A 24,892-nucleotide genomic window follows, 5' to 3' on the forward strand; every position below is an offset into this window, starting at 1 on the left:
CAAGAATTCGGCAACACAGCGGGCATAAAGGAGTGAGAGAGACTGAGAGAATTCGGCAACAGTGGGCAGAATGGAGCAAGAGTGTCTTGAGGGACCTTTCTGACAGTGAAGCTGCTGCCTGGAGCCTATCAGAGTTCAGAAGCAAAAATCAAGGTGCAACATCACAGGGAAGTAGGTAGATGATTGACTGGTGAGTATTTTCTATTATTTTATTGAAACTAGGGAATTTTATTTGGAATAATTAGAAATTTATTGAAACAACAAAAAAATAAGCACATAACACAACTAGACGGAGTCATTAACAAAATAAATAACAAGTTAAATAAAACAGAAAGATGGCAGGTGATGTGTTGCGACTGCAGTACATAAGAGTGTGATCCAAGGCAAACATATCTACAGTTACCAAAGACATTGAGCGGACTAGGAAAGAGGTTTTGCACGGAGTATGAGCAGCTCCAGGGGCTAAATTAAAAAGCATAATTAATAATCGCTGGATTATTACCTGAGCTGCAAGCAAACTGGTGTAGGGCAAGTAGGGAATTGACTGTGTAGTTCAAAATTGGTGCGGACGAAATCGGTTACTATTTGTGTGAAAGTGGCACCAGTGTTGGGGAAACTAGGAGCTGTACCAGTGGGACGGTTTTCACCTGAACCATGCTGGGAACACTAATGTGGCAAGTTGTATTACTAGCGCAGTTTAGAGGACTTTAAACTAAACGGTGGGGACAAGGGTTCACATGAGGTAAGATGTGATAAATCAAAGGAAAAGGACAAGACAAGAGAGCACGGTAGGACTATGGTAATTATAATCAGAGTATGGCAGGAAGGGACAAACGTATGACAGCAGGTAAGACCAAAGTTTGTAAATAGGAAGATAGAACTGAAGGTCTATCTGAATACCCATAGCATTCATAATGAAACAGATGAATAATCAGCTCAAATAGAAACAAATATGTATGATCTTATAGCAAGGTGACCAAGGCTGGGACCGGAATATTCAAGGATACATGTAAAGGTGACATTTCAGAAGGACAGGATACCAGGAAAGGATGGTAATATTGCTCTGTTAATTAAGGATGATATTAGTATAATCGTGAGAGATGATCTTAGTTCTAAAAATTCAAGATGCAGAATCAGTTTGGGTAGATATAAGAAATAGCAGAGGGAAGAAGTTAATTGTGAGGCTAGTTTATAGGCATTTCCAACACTGTAGGGCAGGGTATACAGGGACTTCTAAGAAAGACACTGCAATTGTCATGGGTGATTTAATCTTCATATAGATTGGATGAATCAGATCTGCAAAGGTAGCCTGGAAGATGAGTTCAGTGTTTGGGGGTCAGTTTCTTAGAACAGCACATTCTACAGCAGACAGAGTTGGCTAGTCTGGTACAATGAAGCAGGAAGAATGGGTCTAATATTAATGTTTTAAACTTGAATAAAGGCAATTAGAACCAGAGAATTCCTACAGTGCAGATGGAATTACAAGGGTGTGAAGGTGGAACTGGCTAAAGTGAACTTGAAAAATAGGTTAACGGGTTGGTCAGTACAAATGTAGTGGCAGATATTTATGGGAATATTTCATAACGTTCAGCAAACTTATATTTCAGTGGGAAAGAAAGAACTAGGGAGACAAATGCACTATTCATAGCTAACTAAGGAAGTTAAATGACCGGATAAAACTGAAAGGAAAAAGCGAACAATTCCGTGAAGATTAGTGGCAAGTCAAAAGGTTGGGCAGAATTTTAAAAACATCAAGGAATGACTGAAAAAGTAATAAGAAATGGATAAGAGAAAGCTAGCTAGAAATAGTAATTAATTCTATAAGTATTTAAAAAGAAAGAGAGTAACTAAAGTGGCAAAGGTCCTGTAGAGCGCCTGGGGAATTAATAAAGAGAAACAGCAGAAGCATGGAATAGATATCTTGCGTCAGTCTTCACTGTAGAAAACAAAATCAACATCCTAGAAATACTTGGAAGTTGGGAGGTGTTAGGGAGAGAGGAACTTAAATAATTACAATCACCAGGGAAAGGGTATGGAGGAACTTAAATAGAACTAAAGGCTGACAAGTCACAAGGATCTGGTGGACTCATCTGAATCAGGTCCACAATATATACTGGTGCGCTCTCTGTTGAAGTTAGCAGGAAGATACTGTAAAATAAATCCGTGGATTAAAAAACTTGTACCATACTGTAAAAGGATAGTCAAAGGTCATTGGAGAAAGTGGAGGAAAGCTGCAGTAGCAATTGTAAAATTCACATTAGCTGTGTTAGGAGTCAGAGGGCAATGAGGAACACCATAGGTCCATTGAAGGATTCAGGAGGACAATTGCAGGTGTACTCCCAGGACACGGTTAAAGTTTTAAAATGGCTACTTGACACCAATCTTCATTGAAGCAGAATATGCTTCGTTGTTAATTTTCCTCGGTGTTAATTTTACATTGTATTAAAGTGTCAAAATAGATGCAAATGTAATCCTGGAAAGAATAAGAGGCTGCAAATCAGATCCGGCTATTGGTTCTGAGAATATCAAAATGAGTTACTTAATAGCTTACTGGAGTCAGGGATTGTTCCCCTGGACTGTGCCAATACCTAAAACAAGTCAAAAACGGGGAATTTGAGAGTGTATTAGTTTAAACATTGAAATTTAGTCAAGCTGCTAGAATAGATTATTATAAATACTCTGTATGGAGACTTCCGGTTGCGGCTATGCGGAGCTAAGTCACACATTCGGCGGCTCCCGCAAAAACGGACTTTTGGGCTCTTTTCAGGGCCCCCAAGGGTACTTTTTCGACATTTCCCGGTGTGGGAAGGAGTTAATAATAGCTCCTCGTCAGTATATGGCTTTAACTAGGAGCGGGGCGACAAAAAAGGTGGTGGTGGACCAGAAGAAGGGAGGGAAGAAGGACAAAATGGCAGCGGGTGGAGACCAGGCAGCGTGGAGGCAGTGGGCGGAGGAGCAACAGGAGGGTATCCAGCGCTGCCTCAGAGAGATTAAAACGGACCTGCTAGAGCCGATGAAGGCTTCTATTGATAAGCTGCTGGAGACACCGACGGCCCAAGGGGTGGCGATCAGAGGCTCGACAAAAGATCTCTGACAATGAGGACGAGATCTTAGGCCTGGCGGTAAAGGTGGAGGTGCACGAGGCGCTCCACAAGAAACGGCAGGAGCGGTTCGAGGAAATGGAGAATCGGTCGAGGCGGAAGAATCTGCGGATTCTGGGCCTCGGAGGGGCTGGACGTGGAGGCCGATGTGGTCACCATGTTGAACTCGCTGATGGGAGCGGGGTCCTTCCAGGGGCACCTGGAGCTGGAAGGGGCCCATAGAGTGTTGGCAAGGAGGCCCAAGGCTAACGAGCCTCCGCGGGCGGTGCTGGTGCGGTTCCATCGGTTCGTCGATCGGGAGTGTGTGCTCAGGTGGGCCAAGAAGGAGAGGAGCAGCAGGTGGGAGAACGCGGAGGTTCGGATATATCAGGACTGGAGTGCGGAGGTGGCGAAGAGGGGGGCCGGGTTCAATCGAGCAAAGGCGGTGCTGCACAGGAAGGGGGTGAAGTTTGGCATGTTGCAGCTGGCGCGACTGTGGGTTACCTACAAGGACCGGCACCATTATTTTGAGTCTCCGGAGGAGGCGCGGGCCTTTGTTCAGGCCGAGAAGCTGGACACAGACTGAGGGCCGGGATGGGCGATTGCGGACTGCGGTGGATATGTTATGCCTATTTTTGGTGCGGGGGGGGCCTTTGCTTGTTTTGGGTTTCTTTTTCTTTGTGTTTTTCTCTTTCGGGTTGGGGAGGGTGGATGGGGTGGGCCTGGCGGTAAAGGTGGAGGTGCACGAGGCGCTCCACAAGAAACGGCAGGAGCGGTTCGAGGAAATGGAGAATCGGTCGAGGCGGAAGAATCTGCGGATTCTGGGCCTCGGAGGGGCTGGACGTGGAGGCCGATGTGGTCACCATGTTGAACTCGCTGATGGGAGCGGGGTCCTTCCAGGGGCACCTGGAGCTGGAAGGGGCCCATAGAGTGTTGGCAAGGAGGCCCAAGGCTAACGAGCCTCCGCGGGCGGTGCTGGTGCGGTTCCATCGGTTCGTCGATCGGGAGTGTGTGCTCAGGTGGGCCAAGAAGGAGAGGAGCAGCAGGTGGGAGAACGCGGAGTTTCGGATATATCAGGACTGGAGTGCGAAGGTGGCGAAGAGGGGGGCCGGGTTCAATCGAGCGAAGGCGGTGCTGCACAGGAAGGGGGTGAAGTTTGGCATGTTGCAGCTGGCGCGACTGTGGGTTACCTACAAGGACCGGCACCATTATTTTGAGTCTCCGGAGGAGGCGCGGGCCTTTGTTCAGGCCGAGAAGCTGGACACAGACGGAGGGTCGGGATGGGCGATTGCGGACTGCGGTGGATATGTTATGCCTATTTTTGGTGCGGGGAGGGCCTTTGCTTGTTTTGGGTTTCTTTTTCTTTGTGTTTTTCTCTTTCGGGTTGGGGAGGGTGGATGGGGCGGGTTGGGCACTGTTTTGGTTGGTGAAGGGGCCTGGTAGGTGGAGAGCGCGGGCTTTTTTCCCCGCGCCGAAGACTGGGGGGGGGGGGGGCCGGGGCGGGGAAGCGAGGATGGTTTCCCGCGCTTAGAACGGAGGGGGAAGGGGGAGAGCCTATGGATGGGGAGTGGGAGAGGAGGATGTGCCACACAATGGGAGGAGTCGAAGGGGAGGCTGGAGTGGCCGGGGTCAGCTGACTTGCGGAAGTGCTATGGGGGGGGGAATAGAGTTGCTGCTAAGGTCAAGGAGGAGCTGGAGCGAGTGGGGGGGGGGGGGGGGGGGGGGGGTCGGTCGAGACGGGGGTATGCCGCTGTGGGGAACGGGCCGGGTGTGGGGTGCGGGCGCATGGCTGGCCGAGGAGGGGGTCATGGCTCGTCGGCGGGGGAGGGGGCGGGTAGCCCCCTGATCCGACTGATAACCTGGAATGTAAGGGGACTGAATGGGCCGGTTAAGCAGGCCCGCGTATTCGCGCACCTAAAGGGGCTTCAAGGCGGATGTGGTTATGCTCCAGGAGACACAGGGAGGAGGAGGGAGGGGAGGGCTTTACACCCGACCATGTCCCGGGCACTGATCTCCTTGATCCTGAAGCGGGACAAGGATCCACTGCAATGTGGGTCTTACAGACCGATTTCCTTGCTAAATGTAGATGCCAAGGTCATGGCGAAGGTCTTAGCCACGAGGATTGAGGATTGTGTGCAACAGATCAACCATTAAGACCAGATAAGGTTTGTGAAGGAGGGGGGGGGGACAGTTGAATGCGAATGTGCGGAGGCTTTTGAACGTTATCATGATGCCGGAGGGGGAGGCGGAGATAGTGGTGGCGATGGACGCTGAGAAAGCCTTCGATAGGGTAGAGTGGGGGTACCTGTGGGAGGTGCTGAAGAGGTTCGGGTTTGGGGAGGGGTTTGTCAGGTGGGTCAGGCTGTTGTATGGGGTCCCGTTGGAGAGTGTGGCCACATATAGGAGGAGGTCCGAGTACTTTCGGTTGCACCGAGGGACGAGACAGGGGTGTCCCCTGTCCCCCCCTGCTCTTCGCACTGGCGATTGAACCCCTGGCTATGGCACTGAGAGAGTCATGGAACTGGAGGAGGTTGGTGCGGGGTGGGGAGAAGCATAGGGTGTCGCTTTATGCGGACGACCTGCTGCTGTATGTGGCGGACCCGGTGGGAGGAATGCCAGAGGTAATGAGGATCCTTAGGGAATTCAGGGACTTTTCGGGGTACAAGCTCAATATGGGGAAGAGCGAGCTGTTCGTAGTTCAGCTAGGGGACCAGGAAAGGGGGATTGGCGAGCTCCCACTAAAAAGGGCGGAGGGGAGCTTCAGATATTTGGGGGTCCAGGTGGCCAGGAGCTGGGGGGCCCTGCATAGGCTTAACTTTACAAGGCTGGTGGAGCAAATGGAGGAGTTCAACAGGTGGGGCGCGTTGCCGCTGTCCTTGGCGGGTAGGATGCAGTCAATCAAAATGACGGTGCTCCCAAGGTTTTGTTCCTGTTCCAGTGCCTCCCCGTGTTTATCCCGAAGGCTTTTTTCAGGCGGGTTAACAGGAGTATAATGGGGTTTGTGTGGGCGCGAGGGACTCAGAGGGTGAGAAGGATGTTCCTGGAGCAGAGTAGAGATAGGGGGGGGGCTGGCGCTGCCCAACCTCTGTGGGTACTACTGGGCCGCCAATGCGACAATGGTGCGCAAGTGGGTGATGGGGCTGCATGGAAGAGGCTGGAGACGGTGTCCTGTGTGGGTACGAGTCTGGGGGCGCTGGCAACGGCGCCGCTGCCACTCCCTCCAAGGAGGTATACCACGAGCCCTGTGGTGGTGGCGGCCCTCAAAATTTGGGGGCAGTGGAGGCGGCATGGGGGGAGGGGGGGAAGTTGGGGCCTCGGCGTGGACCCCATTACGGGGGAACCACCGATTCGCCCCAGGAAGAACAGATGGAGGGTTTTCGGGGTGGCACAGGGCAGGGATACGAAAGTTGGGGGACCTGTTTGTGGACGGGAAGTTCGCGAGCTTGGGTGAGCTGGAGGAGAAGTAGGGGCTCCCCCCCGGGGAACACCTTCAGTTACTTACAGGCAAGGGCGTTTGCCAGACGGCAGGTGGTGGAATTCCCGCGGCTACTGCCACACACAGTACAGGACAGGGTGCTCTCGGGGGATGGGTGGGAGTGGGGAAGATCTCGGAAACTTACCAGGTGATGCAGGAGGAGGAGGAGGCCTCGGTGGTGGAGTTGAAAGGCAAGTGGGAGGAGTAGTTGGGAGAGGAGATCGAAGAGGGGACGTGGGCAGATGCCCTAGGGAGGGTGAATTCTTCCTCTTCGTGTGCAAGGCTCAGCCTCATTCAGTTTAAGGTGATGCACAGGGCACACATGACCGGGACAAGGATGAGCCGGTTCTTTGGGGGTGAGGACAGGTGTGTTAGGTGCTCAGGGAGCCCAGCAAATCACACCCATATGTTCTGGGCATGCCAAGCGCTGGAGGAATTTTGGAAGGGCGTAGTGAGGACGGTGTCGAGGGTGGTAGGATCCAGGGTCAGACCAGACTGGGGGCTCGCAATATTTGGGGTGGCAGAGGAGCCGGGAGTGCAGGAGGCGAAAGAGGCCGGAATTCTGGCCTTTGCGTCCCTGGTAGCCCGGCGAAGGATTCTCCTTCAGTGGAAAGATGCGAGGCCCCCCAAGCGTGGAATCCTGGATCAGCGATATGGCAGGGTTCATTAAATTGGAGAGGGTTAAATTCGCCTTGAGGGGGTCGGTACAAGGGTTCTTTAGGCGGTGGCAACCGTTCTTAAGACTTTCTGGCAGAACGGTGACATTGGTCAATGGCAGCAGCAGCTCGGGGGGGGATACTTTATTTTTGTTTATGTTATTTACACTGGAGGGTCCGAGGGGGTGTATACACCCGTTGTGTTAAGTCGGGGTGTTAATGTTAATTTATTATTTATGTACGGGGGGGGGGGGGGTTTGCTTTTTTTAAGATTGTGTTTTGTACTCAACCCTGTTGGGTTCTTTTTTCTTTCTCATCTTGTTATTGATATTTTATGAAAACCTTTCATAAAAATTTTTTTTTTTTTTTTTTTTTTTTTTTAAATACTCTGTATGGCCACCTAGGCAGAGAAGATATTATTAAGCCTCTCAGCATTGTTTCTGAAAATTGTGGGGGGGGGGGGGGGGGGGGGAAACGGCCTAAAAGTTTTGCCGATGACAGATGTGTGTCAACATTGGAACTTTAAATTATGCTATAATTAGATTTCAATGTGAGGGGGGAAATAGGTCTGCATCTGGTAAATGGCATTCAATGTCGATAAATGTAGTGTAATACACACAGGTTATGATAATGCCAACCATGTGTATACCATGCAGTGCTCCAAAATAGTATGTGTTGAGTGGGAGAAATGTACAGGTGTAGTAGTACATGATTCTCCAAAGATTCATGGTCACTGGCACAAGGCTACAGCAAAAAGAGTGTATTAGAATGCAAAGAAACACCATATGAAACAAAAAGCCCTGTAATCTCTTCATGCAAGACAGTGGTCAAACTTATTCAGTGTCCAGCATTGGTCCCCTCACATGGTAGGAATACAGGCCTTGGAAACAGTTCGGAGAACCAACACCAATAATAAATAATCCTCATTAGTATCACTAGTACGCTTACATTGCACTGCAATGAAGTTACTGTGAAAATCCCCGAGTCGCCACACACCGGTGCCTGTTCGGGTACACGGAGGGAAAATTCAGAATGTCCAAATTACCTAAGAGCATGTCTTTTGGGACTTGTGGGAGGAAAACAGAGCACCCGGAGGAAACCCACGAAGACATGGGGAGAGCGTGCAGACTCCGTACAGACAAGGACCCAAGCTGGGAATTGAACCCGGGTCCCGATCACTCTGAAGCCATAGTGCTTACCACTGTGCTACCGTGCCACCCAATATTCTCTTGAACCATGAGGATGTGCAGCCACAAATCTGGAATAGGCAGTGCACAAGCAACAGTACCTTTAAGATGAATGTCCCCACTTGAACCTTACAGGGCAAAGTGCAACAAACCAGATACAGCAAACAGAAATTAGAAGGAACGTTAACGACTAGGTGGATACTGGTTTTACAAGACCGTAATTACCACCAAAGACTCAAAACAGCTGGTCTTTTTTACTCTGAAAACATTGACCTCAAGGAGATTTGATTGAGCGGTTTAAAATCATAATGCAACTATATACGGTCCCCATTTGGATTGTGATTTAAATTAGATAGATTAAAGAGAATCACTTACAAGAACTCAGTTAAACATTGGGAGGATAGTTTCTTGGCATAGAGGTTCATCGACTTTTTGAACAAAGCTCCTGCTTTGAATGTGGATTCACTACTCGTCTAAAAGGGAACTAGCCAAACTGCTGGCTTTGGCAGATATTGGTGTACAAAAGGTAGGCGAGATGTTGGGTCATGTGGCTCATGGTCATTGATCTCTTGGAAAGTATTTTGAGCATCTTCAGGAGAGGACTTCTCCGGAATGGAGCAATTTATTTTTAAACTACTCTCAGATTATAAAAGGGCTGTTTTTGGGTAGGTAGCATTGGACTCATGATACTCGGTTGGAGCATGACCATGGGACAAGCTCAGTGGGCCAGCTGGTCTTTGCCATCCATCATTTGGTTATCTTCACACATCCATGGAAAGAGCCACTGAAATGGCTTATTTTCTAAGATTACTCCCATTGCTGTGTTTTGTACAAATTCGGTGGGGTTAAATTAGGATTTTTAAAAATGTTATTCCATTCTCAGAGTTATAAAGCCAATGAGCAGAGTGGTCAGGGCACGCCACTTAATCCATTTCCTTGCTTGCTCCAAAAACTAATTCAAACTTCAAATTGAATCCATCCAATTCCTGGTCCCCACTTAAAGACCCATACTCAATCCAAGCTGACAAGAACAGGCATTACAGAATTGACCCTCCGCTTGATCTCAGCCAAAAAAGCCGAGAGGGTGAAATGGGACTCTTCATATAATAGTTACAATTTTTTTAAATGGCCATTAATGATGGGGAGAGAAGAGAACAGGAAGCCCATCACAATGTAGATTGCAACAAACTTAGCCAATGGAGAGCTGTGGGTGGGGAGAAAAGCAGAACAATGTTCATCAAATCTCTTTAATATTGTTTTCACCAAGACAGGACTTTTTTGGGAATACTTAATTAAAACTCACCTGAAGCCACTTTAGGTTGATTACCCACAATTCCCACTGTGCATCCATTCATTCTGGCGAATCCGATAATGATGTTTTTGGCATAATTCGGCATGAGCTCAAAAAAATCCCTTTCATCTGCAATCTAAAACAGAGTTTCATAGATTTTTTTTGAAATGTGCTGTTTAAATGTTGAATGGTTAGTGCTGTGAAGAGCCTCAAACTACATCCAAAGACCAAACCAAGGCCATGTGTTGAGAACAGGATGGCTCATCACAGGGGTCACTGAACACACCAGGGATAATTCCATGAATAGCAGTAGCCTGGAAAGCATTGACCACAAAGCCTGATTAAATGCCCATTTAAATTAATGTCCAATGTTCAGCCACAATTCTAAAAAGACTGTCCAATGTGAAAGATACATTAAATACCTGTTCCAATTAATGTTCAAGTCTGGAAAATAGTGATTTAGCTTTTTTTATTTTCTAAATGGCAAGAATGTAAGTACTGTGGATTGGCTGAGAGATTTAGGGATACAAGTGCTGAAATCAGTAAAAACTAGTGGACAGATACAAGAACTAAATACAAAGTATTGCATAACGCTGACCTTTATCTGAAGAGGGCTGCATGTTATATTAGTTGTACAGAGCTCTGGTTTGACCGCATCTGGAGTACTGCATGCAGTTCTGGGTATCGTACCTTAGGAATATATTGGCTTTGGAAGGGGCACAGCAGATTGACCAGAATGATAGGTGGGTTAAACGAGTTCACACAAGGATTCATCATAGGAGGAGATCTATCCAATTAGTGTCATTCCGATACTCTTTCACTCTAGCCCTGCAATCTCTGCCAAAGTATTTATACAATTCCCTCTTGCCAGTTATTCTTATAATAATAATCTTTTAGTGTCACAAGTAGGCTTACTGCAATGAAGTTACTGTGAAAACCCCCTAGTCGCCACACTACGGCCCACCACCTTGTCAGTCACCGAATTCCAGGTCACAATTCACTGCATAAAACAAAAATCTCACACTGTCTCTTTATACTTTGTCAATTACTATTAATCTGTGCCCTCTGGTTACTGAACCTTTAGTCACTGGAAATACTTTCACCTCATTTACTCCACCAAAACCTGATGATTTTGAACACCTCTATCAAATCTCCCCTACCCTTTTTTCCCCAAAGAGAACAATTCCAGTGTCTCTAACTTCTCCACATGGCTTAAGTCTTTCAAAAGAACAACAAAAGGAATAGGCCATTTGGCCCATCAAGCCCGCTCTGCCATTCAATAAGATCATGGCGGATCGGATTTTAACCTTAACTTCACTTTCCTGCCCATTGCCTATAACCCCAGCCTCCCTCGTAGATCAAAGATGTCTAAGCCAGCCTTGAATACTTAGTATCATTCTAGTATTTCCTCTGCTCTTTCTCAGGCCTCAAACATTCTTTCTAAAAGATGGTGCCAAGAATTGGACACCATACTCCAGCTAAGCCTAATCAGTGTTTTATAAAGATTCCAAGTGATTTTCTTGCTTTTGTACTCAACATCGTTCTCACTGCCTTCTCAACTTGTCCTGCCACATTCAAAGGTTTGTTTGTGTATGCCCACTCCCAGTTCCTCTGTCCCTGCACTGGCTTTATAATATGTACCATTTAGCTCAAGTTGCCTCTCCTCATTCTTCCTATCAAATGACTCGCTTCACATTTCACTGTTAAAGTTAATCCGCCACATGTCTACCCATTTCACCAGTATAAAATATATTATATATTTGCCTTCCTGTAAGCTGTTCACGGTTTACTAAGTTTCTGAATTTCATGTCAGCTGCAAACTTTAAAATTACGCCCAGGTCATTAATAAAAATCAAATGGGCAGTTGTCCCAACACTGACCCAGAAAGAACACAAATGTACACTCCCCTGCTGTCCCTAGCCGATTTCATATCCACCCAGTGACTGCTCCTTTAATCAAATGGGTTTCAATTTTATGAACAGGTTTATTAGCTGGTACTTTATCAAACCATTTGAAAGCTTGCATGCACATCCCCAATCACATGATAGTCACCAATTCTCTAATTCATTTTTTAAAAAGTCAATCAAGTTAGTCAAATATGATTTCCCCTTAATAAATCTGTTATTTTTGCTATACTTTTCCTACAGTCAAGTAACTTTCTCCCATATTATTGCCTCTAAAAGCTTTCCCATTTTAGGTTTATTGGCCTGTCATTGGCAAATTTATCCCTTTCCATTTTTTTTGAACAAGGGTTCACAATCCCCCAAACCTCTGGCACCATTCCCATATCCAAGGAGGACTGGAAGATGGTGACCAGTTACCTTGCAATTCAGCAACCTCAGATGCATCTTATCCAAAATAAGTAACTTTTCAAATTGAGCCCTGCCATCTTTTAAATACTTAATATATCAATTTCTATCCAATTCAATTTCCCTACTTACTATGACATTGGCAGAATCTTCGTCTCTGGTGAAGCCAGATACAAAGTTCTTAGTGCATCAGCCACATTCTCTGCCTTCATAAGATCTCCTTTTGGGCTCTGTATCGCCTTAACCATTCCTTTAATTTTCTTTTTGCTATCAACAAGTTAATCATATTCTCTCTCTGCTCTACTCATTTTTTTTTTTTTAATTCTCCCCTCTGCTTTTTGTTATCAGCTTGGTTCTCTGTTGAATTATGAATTTGATATTCCTTTTTCTATCTCTTGTTAATCTTTATGGCTCATAAATTCTTGGGGTTGCTCTGGGTAACCCCTCTTGGAGGTTCCCAGGTGTAAGGGTTTAATGTGGCAAATGTCCAAAAGCGGCAACTTCCCCTGGACAAGTCCGCAGGGAACCATCCAACAACATTTTATATTGCCAACGTCTGATGTTGCTGTCAGTGATCCGTTAATGTCTGCGTGGGTTTCCTCCGGGTGCTCCGATTTCCTCCCACAAGTCCCGAAAGACGTGCTTGTTAAGTGAATTGGACATACTGAATTCTCCCTGTGTGTACCCGAACAGGCACCGGAGTGTGGCAATTAGGGGATTTTCACAGTAACTTCATTGTAGTGTTAATGTAAGCCTACTTGGGACATTAATAATAAAGATTATTATTATAATAGTTACTCTGAAAGAGAAGAAATAAAAACATTTCTAACTTCAACTTAACTATTTTAAGGACCCAGACCGAGCCTAGCATGCGACACACCCCACAGTCCCAAACCCCCAGGGATTCCATATTCTCCAACTCCCAGGGGACCCCACATTCCCCACACCCTTCCTGCTCGCTTGCACAGGATTCCCCATGAACCCCCAAGACCAGAACCCCCCCCCCACCTCATTTCCTTGGCCTGTGATTTTAAATTTTCAGACCTTTAAACTCACATGCTTATACTTCAACACTGGAGCCGGGAATGCGCTATGACGCCTGCATCTCACCTGGCCTGGCGTACACCAGCATTTAAGAATTTTAGCGCAGGTAGGTCGGTACAGAGTGGCAATCTGATGTTTAGTCATCGAAGGAGCTCTAACTTTGGATGCCCTTCCTTTGTCTGTCCAGGCTGTGCCTGAACTGTCTCCTCTTTGAAGGCTTCCCATTGCTCATTTACTGTTTTACCTGCCAGTTTTTGATTTCAATTTATCTGTACCAGATCTCTTTTCAACTCATTGTGAAAATACTTAACTGGAGGTAGGCCAACCTCATCGAATTTTCCAGGTCCTTTTCCACACAATATAAATCTAATGACATTGCCTGAATTTTGTTGTGCTAATAATGGTGAGGTAACAGAAATCACTGCCTGAATTTTGTTGTGCTAATAATGGTGAGGTATCAAAAATCACTGTTAGTACAGGGTAAAACGGACAGCATCCTTTTCTGTCTGCACATGCAGAGTTAAACAGGGAAATCTAAAGGTTCCTGTCACTAATACCCTTCCACAGGCTGCACTGCTGCAGTCTGAAAAACTGCAGCTCCGACAACACTCAAAAGACACTCGACACCATCCAGAACAAAGCAACCCACTTGATCGGCACCCCATCCACTAGATTAAACATTCACTCCCTCCACCACGAACATACAATGGCAGCAATATGTACCATTGATCGGATGCACTGCAGCAACTCCCAAACCAGCAAACTCCATCATCTAGAAGGACAAGGGCAGCAGATGAATGGGAATGTCACCACTTGTACATTCATGTACAGGTCACACAATATTCCAACTCAGAACCTTCCTTTATAGAACCTAATCACAACCCTTAAACTCTTAACAGCACCGTGGGCACACCTACATCACACGAATAACAGCAGTTCAAGAAGTTTGTTCATCGCTACCCTCTCAATTGCAATGAGGGGTAGGCAATAAATGCTGGGCTTACCAGTGACAGCCACATTCCACGAGACAGCAAAAAAACAAGTCTTTGCCAATGGAATCTACATATAAAAACTGTAATGGCATAAACTTAGGGCAATTGATTACCCACTCGTCTCGCCCTAATAGCAGATGAAAGTGAGGGTTAGTTCACTCAGCAGCAATTGAGTTTCTATTATTGCTGAAAAACCTCACCCTGGACCTGACAAATTGAAGTGTGGAGTCCTCATTCTCGCAGGAGAAAACTAATGTTGCAGCTTTCATTTTTTTGGACTTTCTCGCCAGTCTTTCCCTTAATTCTTTTATGTATAATCCCAATTTTATTCTGTTTCCTCCACAATGATTTCAATGCAAGTTATATTTCTTGTTTTTATTTCCTGCTTTGCAATGTGCTTCTCAGTGAAGATTCTTTAATCTGATTGGTTGAAGAGTGTCTGTTCCTTTTGTGCTCAAAGACCACAGATGTCCTGTAGAGGGCGTTTGTTGCACTGGTTCAGACAGATTACTGGAAAGCACAACGAAAAGACTACAAAACATCTCTGAGCAACTACACTCGGCTCTCCACCACATGCAGCAATATTAGGCTGTTGTGATCATCAAATGGCAGCACGATAGCATAGTGGTTAGCACAGTTGCTTCACAGCTCCAGGGTCTCAGATGAAGGCCAGGCCACCATGCAAGATTTTGTGAGATACCGGCAGGGAAACACAGTGGCATGAAACACATTCAGAAAAATGTGGCATGCAGGTGTCATGACTAATTTGAACAATGGTTGGGGCCATCTCTGGAGTTCACGACGGAAGCTGCACGCAACCGTGGAAACACCACAACAGGGGGTCGGGAGGACCCTCCAGATTAGGTGTCCTGGAGGTGATCCAGTTTCCAGCCTCAGAATGTTTCTGGAGTTCAGGTGGCCCACCTTCATTCTTCAATAACGAGTCAGTGATATTGGGCGCAACCAGTGTGCTAAACCAGCCCCAGTATTTTACAGGTATAATGAGGAATTAAAATCAAGACTTCTGGTGGCGGCCTTGGTGTGGGGGGTTGCACACAGGGCAGCTCTGGTTTGAAGGCATGGAAAAGAGCTTTTAACCCGGAATTGGGTTTAACTTCGATGACAAAGTGTAACTTAAGGTCGGAGGAGAAGTTCCCCCTGGGAGTGGCAAGTCTGCTGGTTACCAAACCCAGCAGAAGGCTAAAGATCTGGCCAAGGAGTTTGAAGAGACTTGTGGCGCAGCAGCTAGTGGAAGGATGGCCAGTGCAAGTTTAAAAGCCCGAGGTGGAACAGTTGATGGTCTTCATCAAGGAAGAGTTCTGCTAGCCGTGGAAGGTGTTGCAACAAGATCGATCGAAAGCCATCGAAGGGGCTGGGACACCCCTGAAGGTATCAATGGAGTGGGTGGAAAATGTCTGGAGGCTCATTTGAGAGATCGAGATGTGGCATTGGAGGCGGAGTTCTTAGGAGACCTTTGCAAGACGTTGAGAGCAAAGGTGGAGGAGCAGGAAAACAGGTTGAGGAGGCAGAATCTGCGAATAGTTGGTGTGCCTGAAGTAGTGGAAAGTGCGAGTGCCACGAGGTACGTTTCGAAGATACTGGCGGGACTGGTGGCAGAGGGAGTGCTGGACAAGACCTCTGAGATGGACAGAGCACACAGGTCTCTGAGGCAGAAGCCAAGAGCTGGGGAGCCGCCGCGGGCAGTGATCGTGAGACTCCACAGGTTTGTGGAGAAAGAGAAGATCTGGCAATGGGCCAGGGAGAAGCGGAACAGCGACTGGGAGGGGAACAAAGTCCAAATATACCAGTAAGAAGTCTTACAACACCAGGTTAAAGTTCAACAGGTTTGTTTTGAATCACTAGCTTTCGGAGCACTGCTCCTTCCTCAGGTGAATGAAGAGGTAGGTTCCAGAAACATATATATATATATATATATATATATAGACAAAGTCAAAGATGCAAGACAATACTTTGATATATATCTCTCGTATGTAATATAGGATGACTTCTTACTGTTCACCCCAGTCCAACCGGCATCTCCACATCAAATATACCAGGACATTGGAGCTGAAAAGGCAAAACGCGTGCAGGGTTCAACAGGGTCAAGGCGGTGTTATATCGACAGCAGATCAAGTTTGGGGTGCTGTACCCAGCAAAACTATGGGTGACTTATGAAGGCTGGGAATATTATTTTGAGACCCCAGAAGGGGCCAATGACTTTTTCAAGGAACATAAACTGGGGCTGAACTGAACAATTTTGGGAGATGGATGTGCTGGCACTATGGAATAATGGAGAATACCGGTAGAGTGGGGGTTGGAGGGAGGTTTTCTTTTCTGCCGATGTGGAGGGGTTTTCTTTTTTCTGTTGGATTGACAAAGTGCAGCAGGGGTGAAAGGTTTGTAAGGGGACAGCTGTCCCCCTCTCCTCCTGCTGCCTGTGGCTGTATTTGTTTTGGGGAGAGGGGGGGGGGGGGGGGGGGGGGAGAGAATATGCGATGTGGCAAGGTTGGAGAAGAAACATGGTATGGGGCAGAGAAATGGGTCTTCTTGGATGGACCAGGTACCGGGTCAAATTAACAGCGGTAGAGCCAAATGGGGAGGATAACGAATGGTAGAGGGGAATGGAGGCATAAGCTCCTGGTACGGCTGATAACATGGAACGTGCGAGAGCTCAATGAACCAGTGAAAAGATCTTGTATCTTTGCGCACCCAAGAAGTTTAAAAACGGAAGCAGTCTTTTTGCAGGAGGCACACCGCCGTGTGAAGGACCAGGTTAGGATAAGAGGGATTGGTGGGACAGATTTTCCATTCGGTGTTTGATTCAAAGTCACGGGGGGGGGGACACCATTTTGATGAGCAAGAAAATGGGATTTGAGCGCGCGAAGGAAGTGAGGGTGGGAGATATGCGATGGTGAGGGGTATTAGAAGGGGCGCCAGTGGTATTGGTGAATGTATATGCCCCGAATTGGGACGATGTAGGTTTTGTGAGGCGGTTGCTGGCAGCGATCCCAGACTTGGCAACGCACCATTTGATTATGGGAGGAGATTTTAATTGTGTCCTAGAGCAGAGGGTAAATAGATAGAGCCCGAGGTAAATGGGTAGGATATGAATGGCAAAGGTGTTGGGTGGGTTTATGGAGAAGATGGGTATGGTGGACCAGTGCTGCTTCAAGAACCCAGGGGGAAGGGAATTTATAGGGTGTATACAAGAATTGACTTTTTTCTGGTGAGCCGGGAGGGTTTGGTTGGGGTGGAGGGAGCAGAGCACACGAGGACAGTAATCCCGGACCTGCGTCCTATTGGCCAGAAATTCAGCTTAGATCGGGACAGGACCAGCGGCCGGGGTGGAGAATCAATTCGGGTTTTGCAATAAAGTGCGGGCTGTGATTAAAGATTATGTAGAATTGGACTTCCGGTTGCGGTGCTGCACTGCTAAGCCGCGCGTTTCGGCACCTCCCGTTCCAACGGACTTTTGGGCTCTTATCAGGAGCCCCAACGGAATTTTTATCGACCTAACCCAGTGTGGGGTGATGAAGGAAGGAGTCCCCCCGGGTGTGTATGGAAAGGAGCGGCGGTAGTGGCCAGATTGCGAAGGATCCTTTGGAGCAGCGGCAAAGAGTAGGGAGAAGCAAGATGGCGGCGGATGGAGCCCAGATGGTATGGGGCCCGGACCAGCAGGAGTTTCTCCAATGATGTGTGGAGGAGCTAAAGAAAGAGGTGCTGGCGCCGATGCTACTGGCAATCGAGGGACTGAAGGAAACACAAAAGGTCCAGGCGATGGAGCTCCGTGGAGTGAAGGCAAAGGCAGCCGAGAATGAAGATGAGATACAGGGCCTGGTGGTAAAAACGGAGACACACGAGGCACTACACAAGAGGTGCATAGAAAGGCTGGAAGCCCTGGAGAACAGCTCGAGGAGGAAGAACCTACGGATTTTAGGTCTCCCCGAAGGAACAGAGGGAGCTGATGTTGGGGCTTATGTGAGCACGATGCTCCACACACTAATGGGAGCTGAGGCCCCAACGGGCCCCCTGGAAGTGGAGGGAGCGTACCGGGTCCTCGTGAGAAGACCAAAGGCAGGTGAAACACCAAGAGCAATAGTGGTGAAGTTCCATCGCTACAGGGATAGAGAGATGGTCCTGAGCTGGGCCAAGAAGGCACGGAGTAGCAAATGGGAGAATGCGGGGATACGCGTGTATCAGGACTGGAGTGCGGAGGTGGCGAGAAGGAGGGCGAGCTTTAACCGGGCCAAGGCGGTGCTCCATAGGAAGAAAATAAAATTTGGGATGCTGCAGCCGGCACGACTGTGGGTCACGCATCAGGGCAAGCATCACTACTTCGAGACAGCGGAGGAGGCATGGACATTCAGCCAAGAGAAACTGGACTAGATTGGAGAGTTTGATGTTTGGAGAGAAGCAGCGAGGTGGTGGTACAGAAACGTAAAGTGGGGAGGGGAGGGCTATTGTACAGCAATGTTGGACGGGGAATTTTTCTCCCCCCGATTGGGGGGGGGGACACACGAAGAAATGTGGGCGCCGGTGGGAAAAGGGACAGGGAAGGGGAATGAGGGAACTGCGCCATAGGGGGCGGGACCAAGAGGACAGCGCAGGTATTTTCCCGCGCTATGGAAATTATAGCAGGAAAACGGGCACAGGAAGGAAGGGAGCCCCTCACACAGGGAGGTCAAAGAGTGAACGGGGGAAGCCAAGGTCAGCCAGAGTTAGCGGACGTCCGGAAGCAATATGGGGGGAGTAATCAAGCTGGAGGGGGATCTAGCAGGGGGGGGGGGGGGGGAATTAACTGGGTTGCTGCTGCTGAGTGCAAGGGGGAGCTGGTAAGAGATGAGGTGGTCGGGGCGGGAAGGCGCTGCCTGGGGGACAGACGGGTGCGTGGGACCTGGATGAGGAGATGGCCTAAAAAGGGGGGGGATGGCTAGTCGCCGAGGGGGTGGGGGGGGGGGGAAATGGCCCCGCAATCCGGCTGATCACGTGGAATGTGAGAGGCTTAAATGGGCCGATTAAGAGGGCACGGGTGTTTGCGCACTTAAAGAGACTGAAGGCGGACGTAGTCATGCTCCAGGAGACGCACCTGAAGGTTGCGGATCAGGTTAGACTAAGAAAAGGATGGGTGGGACAGGTATTCCACTCAGGGTTGGACGCGAAAAACAGAGGGGTGGCAATATTGGTGGGGAAACGTGTATCATTCGAGGCTAAGAACATAGTGGTGGACAGTGGGGGTAGATATGTGATGGCAAGTGGCAGACTGCAGGGCGAGGCGGTTGTGCTGATGAATGCATATGCCCAGAATTGGGATGACGCAGGATTCATGAAGCGAATGCTGGGACGTATCCTGGACCTGGAGGTGGGAAATTTGATAATGGGGGGGGGGATTTTAACAGTGCTGGATCCAGGGCTAGACCAGTCCAGATCCAGGACCGGGAGAAGGCCGGCAGCGGCCAAGGTGCTTAAGGGATTTATGGAACAAATGAGGGGAGTGGATCCGTGGAGATTTGCCAGGCCGATGGCTAAAGAGTTCTCTTTCTTCTCCCATGTCCATAAGGTATACTCCCGGATAGACTTTTTCGTTTTGGGAAGGGCACTGATCCCAAAAGTGGCAGGAACGGAGTACTCAGCCATAGCCGTTTCAGACCACGCCCCGCATTGGGTGGATCTGGAACTAGGAGAGGAAAGGGAGCAGCGCCCACTCTGGCGACTAGATATGGGACTACTGACGGACGAGGGGGTCTGCGGAAGGGTGAGGGGGTGTATTGAGCGATACCTGGAGGTCAACAACGATGGGGAGGTTCAGGTGGGGGTAGTATGGGAAGCGCTGAAGGTGGTGGTTAGAGGAGAGCTGATCTCCATCAGAGCCCACAAGGGGAAACAAGAGGGCAAAGAAAGAGAGATTAGTGGGGGAAATTGAGGGTGGGTAAAAAATATGCGGAGGCCCCAGACGAAGGGCTATACAGAGAAAGACGAAGACTACAGACGGAGTTTGACCTGCTGACCACGGGAAAGGCAGAGGCACAGGGGATGCAATACGAGTATGGGTAAAAGGAAAGCCGGCAGTTAGCCCACCAACTTCGGCAGAGGATGGCAGATCGGGAGAGATCGGGGGAGTTAGGGACGAAAAGGGAAATATGGAGCAGAGAGCAGGGAAAGTGAACGAGGTGTTCAAGACCTTTTATGAGAGGCTATATAAGTCCCAACCCCCGGGGGGAAAAGAAGGAATGCTACATTTTCTGGACCAGCTAAGGTTCCCGAAGGTGAAGGGGCAGGAGGTGGCAGGTCTGGGGGCGCCAATCGAGGTGGATGAGGTGATTAAAGGACTGGGGAACATGCAGGCAGGGAAGGCCCCGGGACCAGATGGGTTTCCGGTGGAATTCTACAGGAAGTATATGGATCTGTTGGCCCCGCTTTTGGCGAGAACCTTTAATGAGGCTAAGGAAAGAGGGATGCTACCCCCGACAATGTCGGAGGCGACGATATCGCTAATCCTGAAACGAGATAAAGACCCGCTGCAATGCGGGTCATACAGGCCTATCTCACTCCTAAATGTAGATGCCAAACTGCTGGCCAAAGTGATGGCGACAAGGATAGAGGATTGCGTCCCAGGGGTGGCGCATGACGATCAGACAGGGTTTGTAAAGGGGAGACAACTGAATGTTAATGTACGAAGGTTGCTGGGGGTGATGATGACGCCCTCACCGGAGGGGGAGGCAGAGATAGTGGCGGCGATGGATGCAAAGAAGGCATTCGATAGGGTGGAGTGGGACTATCTGTGGGAGGTGCTGAAGAGGTTTTGGTCCGGTGAGGGGTTTATTAGATGGGTCAGACTCTTATATGGGGCCCCGATGGCAAGCGTAGTCACAAACAGGCAAAGATCGGGGTATTTTCGGCTACATAGGGGTACAAGACAAGGGTGTCCCCTGTCCCTGTTACTGTTCGCGTTGGCAATTGAACCACTGGCCATAGCGCTGAGGGATTCTAAGAAGTGGAGGGGGGTGCTTAGAGGGCGAGAGGAACACCGAGTGTCGCTCTACGCAGATGATCTACTGCTATACGTTGCGGACCCGGTAGAGGGGATGCCAGAGGTAATGCAGATACTTCGGGAGTTTGGAGAGTTCTCGGGATAAAAACTAAATATGGGGAAGAGCGAGCTTTTTGTAATGCACCCCGGGGAACAGGGTAGGGGGATAGATGCTCTGCCGCAGAGGAGAGTGGTAAGGGACTTCCGATACCTGGGGATCCAGGTGGCCAGGAACTGGGGAACCCTGCATAGACTTAACCTGACGCGACTGATGGAGCAGACGGTGGAGGACTTTAAGAGGTGGGATATGGTGCCGCTGTCGCTGGCGGGCAGAGTGCAGGCAGTTAAAATGGTGGTCCTCCCGAGGTTTCTTTTCGTGTTTCAGTGCCTCCCCATTCTGATCACAAAGGCCTTTTTAAAAAAAAAATAGATAGGAGCATTACGAGCTTTGTGTGGGCAGGAAAGACCCCGAGAGTAAAGAGGGGGTTCCTGCAGCGCAGTAGGGACAGAGGGGGACTGGCGCTGCCGAGTTTGAGCAACTACTATTGGGCCGCCAATGTGTCGATGGTCTGTAAGTGGATGAGGGAGGAAGAGGGAGCAGCGTGGAAGAAGCTGGAGATGGTGTCCTGTAAGGGAACGAGCCTAAAAGCGCTGGTGACGGCGCCGCTGCCGTTCTCCCCGAAAAGGTACACCACAAACCCAGTGGTGGTGGCAACCTTGAGGATCTGGGGGCAGTGGAGGCGACACAGGGGAGTGACGGGTGCCTCGGTGTGGTCCCCGATAAGGAATAACCATAGGTTTGTCCCAGGGAGGATGGATGGGGGGTTCCAGTGCTGGCAGCGAGCAGGAATTAGGAAGCTGGGGGACCAGTTTATAGACAGGACGTTTGCAAGTCTGGGAGCGCTAGAAGAAAAATATAAGCTGCCCCCAGGGAACGCCTTCCGATACATGCAAGTGAGGGCATTTACGAGGCAACAGGTGAGGGAATTTCCGCTGCTCCCGACGCAGGGGATCCAAGATAGAGTGATTTCAGGGGCATGGGTTGGAGAGGGCAAAGTGTCCGAAATATACTGGGAGATGAGGGACGAGGGGGAGGCGATGATAGAGGAGCTGAAGGGAAAATGGGAAGAAGAGCTGGGGGAAGAGATTGAGGAGGGGCTATGGGCGGATGCCCTAAGTAGGGTAAATTCCTCGTCCTCGTGTGCCAGGCTTAGCCTGATTCAATTTAAGGTTCTACATAGAGCACATATGACGGGAGCAAGACTGAGCAGGTTTTTCGGGGTCAAGGACAGGTGTGGGAGGTGCTCAGGAAGCTCAGCGAACCACACACACATGTTCTGGTCATGTCCGGCACTGCATGAGTTCTGGGGGGGTGCGGCAAGGGTAATTTCAAAGGTGGTGAAGGTCCGGGTCAAGCCAGGCTGGGGGTTATCTATATTTGGGGTTGCAGAAGAACCGGGAGTGCAGGAGGCGAAAGAGGCCGATATTTTGGCCTTTGCGTCCCTAGTAGCCCGGCATAGGATTCTACTCATGTGGAAGGAAGCGAAGCCCCCGGGTGTGGAGGCCTGGATAAACGACATGGCAGGGTTCATAAGATTGGAACAAATAAATTTGCGTTGGAGGGGATCGGCTCAGGGGTTCTCCAGGCGGTGGCAACCGTTCCTTGACTATCTCGCGGAACGATATTGAAAAGATGGAAATGACAGCAGCAGCAACCCGGGGGGGGGGGGGGGGGGGGGGGAGCACTATTCTGTGTTTTTGCTATTTGTTTTTCTTTTTCAGTTTTTGTTGTAAGTTCACTATATTATTTAAATAATGTTATTTATCAGTTAATGTATAATCCCTTGTTGAGTTGTAAAAACGGAAAAATTTGTTTGAAAAATTTCAAAAATATATATATTTTTTAAAAAAGATTGTGTAGAATTGAACCAAAGCGTGGAGGTATTGGCGGCCACATGTTTTTTTGGAAGCACAAAAAGCGGTGGTCGGGGGGGGGGGGGGGGAATTATCTTGTTCAAGGCACATGCGGATAGAGAAAGGAGGGAGGTATATGTATGAACAGCTAATGAACGAGATAGTTGAGGTAGACAGGGAATACTAGAGGGCCCCCACCACGGAGGGATTGGCGAGGAGGAAAAAATTATAGTGGCAATTTGATAGGCTGACGACAGGAAGGGCAGTAGGACAGCTGCATAGGGCAAGAGGGATGCAGTACGAATACGGGGAGAAGGCAAGTCGAATGTTAACGCATCAGCTACGGAGGCAGGCTACGTCCAGGGAAAACTGAAGATACAGACTGAGGCAGGGGATGTGGTGGAGCCGGGGATGATAAACGAGGCATTTAGGGATTATTACAAGGAGCTGGACAGGGGAGTGAAGAGGGGGACATGGGACGGTTTCTAGACGAACTGGAGTTTCCATGGTTGGAGGAAAGGTGGCAATCGCTAGAGGAGCCCTTGGGGCTGAGGGAGGTATTGGATGGTATGAAGTCAGGGAAGGCCCTGGGCCCGATGGTTACCTGGCGGAATTCTATAACGAGTTCATGACAGACCTTGTGCTACATCTCTGGAGGGGCGGGGGGGGGGGGGGGGTGAAAGAGATGTTTAATGAGGTTTTGGAGAAGGGGAGCTGCTGTACACGATGGTGCAGGCCACGATCACATTAATACCAAAGAAGGGGAAAGACCCGTTGGAACGTGGGTCGTATAAGCCCATACCGCTGTTAAATACGGGTATGGAGCGGCTGAGGAAATGCATTCAGAGCTACCTGCAAATCAATGACACGGGGGAAACTTCGGCAGCGGTGGAAGCACTGAAGGTGGTGGTAAGGGGGTGCTGATCTCGATCCGGGCTCATAGGGAGAAGGTTGACAGAGCAGAGACGGACGGACTGGTAAAGGAGATATTACAAATCGATAGGAGGTATGCGGAGACCCCAGAGGCAGGGCTCCTGAGGGAACGGCGGAGGCTGCAGGCAGAGGCTAGCTTGCTGACCACAGGGAGGGCGGTGGAGCAGCTGAGAAAGGAGAGGGGGGCAATTTATGAACATGGGGAGAAGGCCAGCAGAATGCTTGCACTGCAGCTTAGAAAGAGGGAGGCAGCTAGGGAGATAGGGAAAGTAAAGGACGGTGAGGTGAACCTGTTTGGTGATTCGGCAGGAAAAAAGGCGTTTAGAGATTTTTACAGTAGGCTGTACAGGTTGGAAACCCCTACGGGGCCGGAGGGGATGAGGCGCTTCTTGGAGGAGTTGAATTTCCCAACAGTGAACAGAGAACGGGTAGACGGGCTGGGGGCCCCGATCGGGTTGGAAGAGGTAGTGGAGGGTCTGAAGGCCATGCAGGCGGGTAAGGCCCCGGGTCCAGACGGATACCTAGTGGAGTTTTATAAGACGTTCTCGGGGATACTGGGGCCAGTGTTGTTGAGGATGTTCAATGAGGCAAGGGAAAGAGGGGTGCTGCCCCCGATGTCACAGGCAATGATTTCGCTGATTCTTAAGTGGGACAAGAACCCGGAGCTGTGTGGGTCCTACAGGCCGATCTCCCTGCTGAATGTGGATGCCACGTTGCTGGCCAAAATCTTGTCCCCCACGATTGAGGACTGTGTTCCGGACATTATTGGGAAGGACCAGACGGGGTTTAAGGGTACGCAGTTGGTGGCCAATGTAAGAAGGCTGTTACCCCCTCTCCCCACTGTTGTTTGCGCTGGCTATAGAGCCGTTGGCAGTTGCTCAGAGAGCTTCAAGGGGCTGGAGGGGACAGGTCCGGGGCACAGGGTTTCGCTCTATGCGGATGATCTGCTTCTGTACGTTTCGGACCCAGTAGAGGGGATGGAGG

General features: G+C 49.2%; 1 protein-coding gene across 2 annotated transcripts in view; it reads right to left on the reverse strand.

The window, feature by feature from the left end:
* Positions 1–24,892, reverse strand: part of pccb (propionyl-CoA carboxylase subunit beta) — a 90,750-nt gene that overhangs the window by 10,296 nt on the left and 55,562 nt on the right. For both annotated transcript variants that reach the window (XM_072474670.1, XM_072474669.1), the window contains exon 10: positions 9,702–9,825. In XM_072474670.1, coding sequence (XP_072330771.1) covers positions 9,702–9,825 — 124 coding nt within the window. The remainder of the gene's footprint in view (positions 1–9,701; positions 9,826–24,892) is intronic.

The sequence above is a fragment of the Scyliorhinus torazame genome, chromosome 14 (genome assembly GCF_047496885.1).
Source record: "Scyliorhinus torazame isolate Kashiwa2021f chromosome 14, sScyTor2.1, whole genome shotgun sequence".
Classification (NCBI taxonomy): Eukaryota; Metazoa; Chordata; class Chondrichthyes; order Carcharhiniformes; family Scyliorhinidae; genus Scyliorhinus; species Scyliorhinus torazame.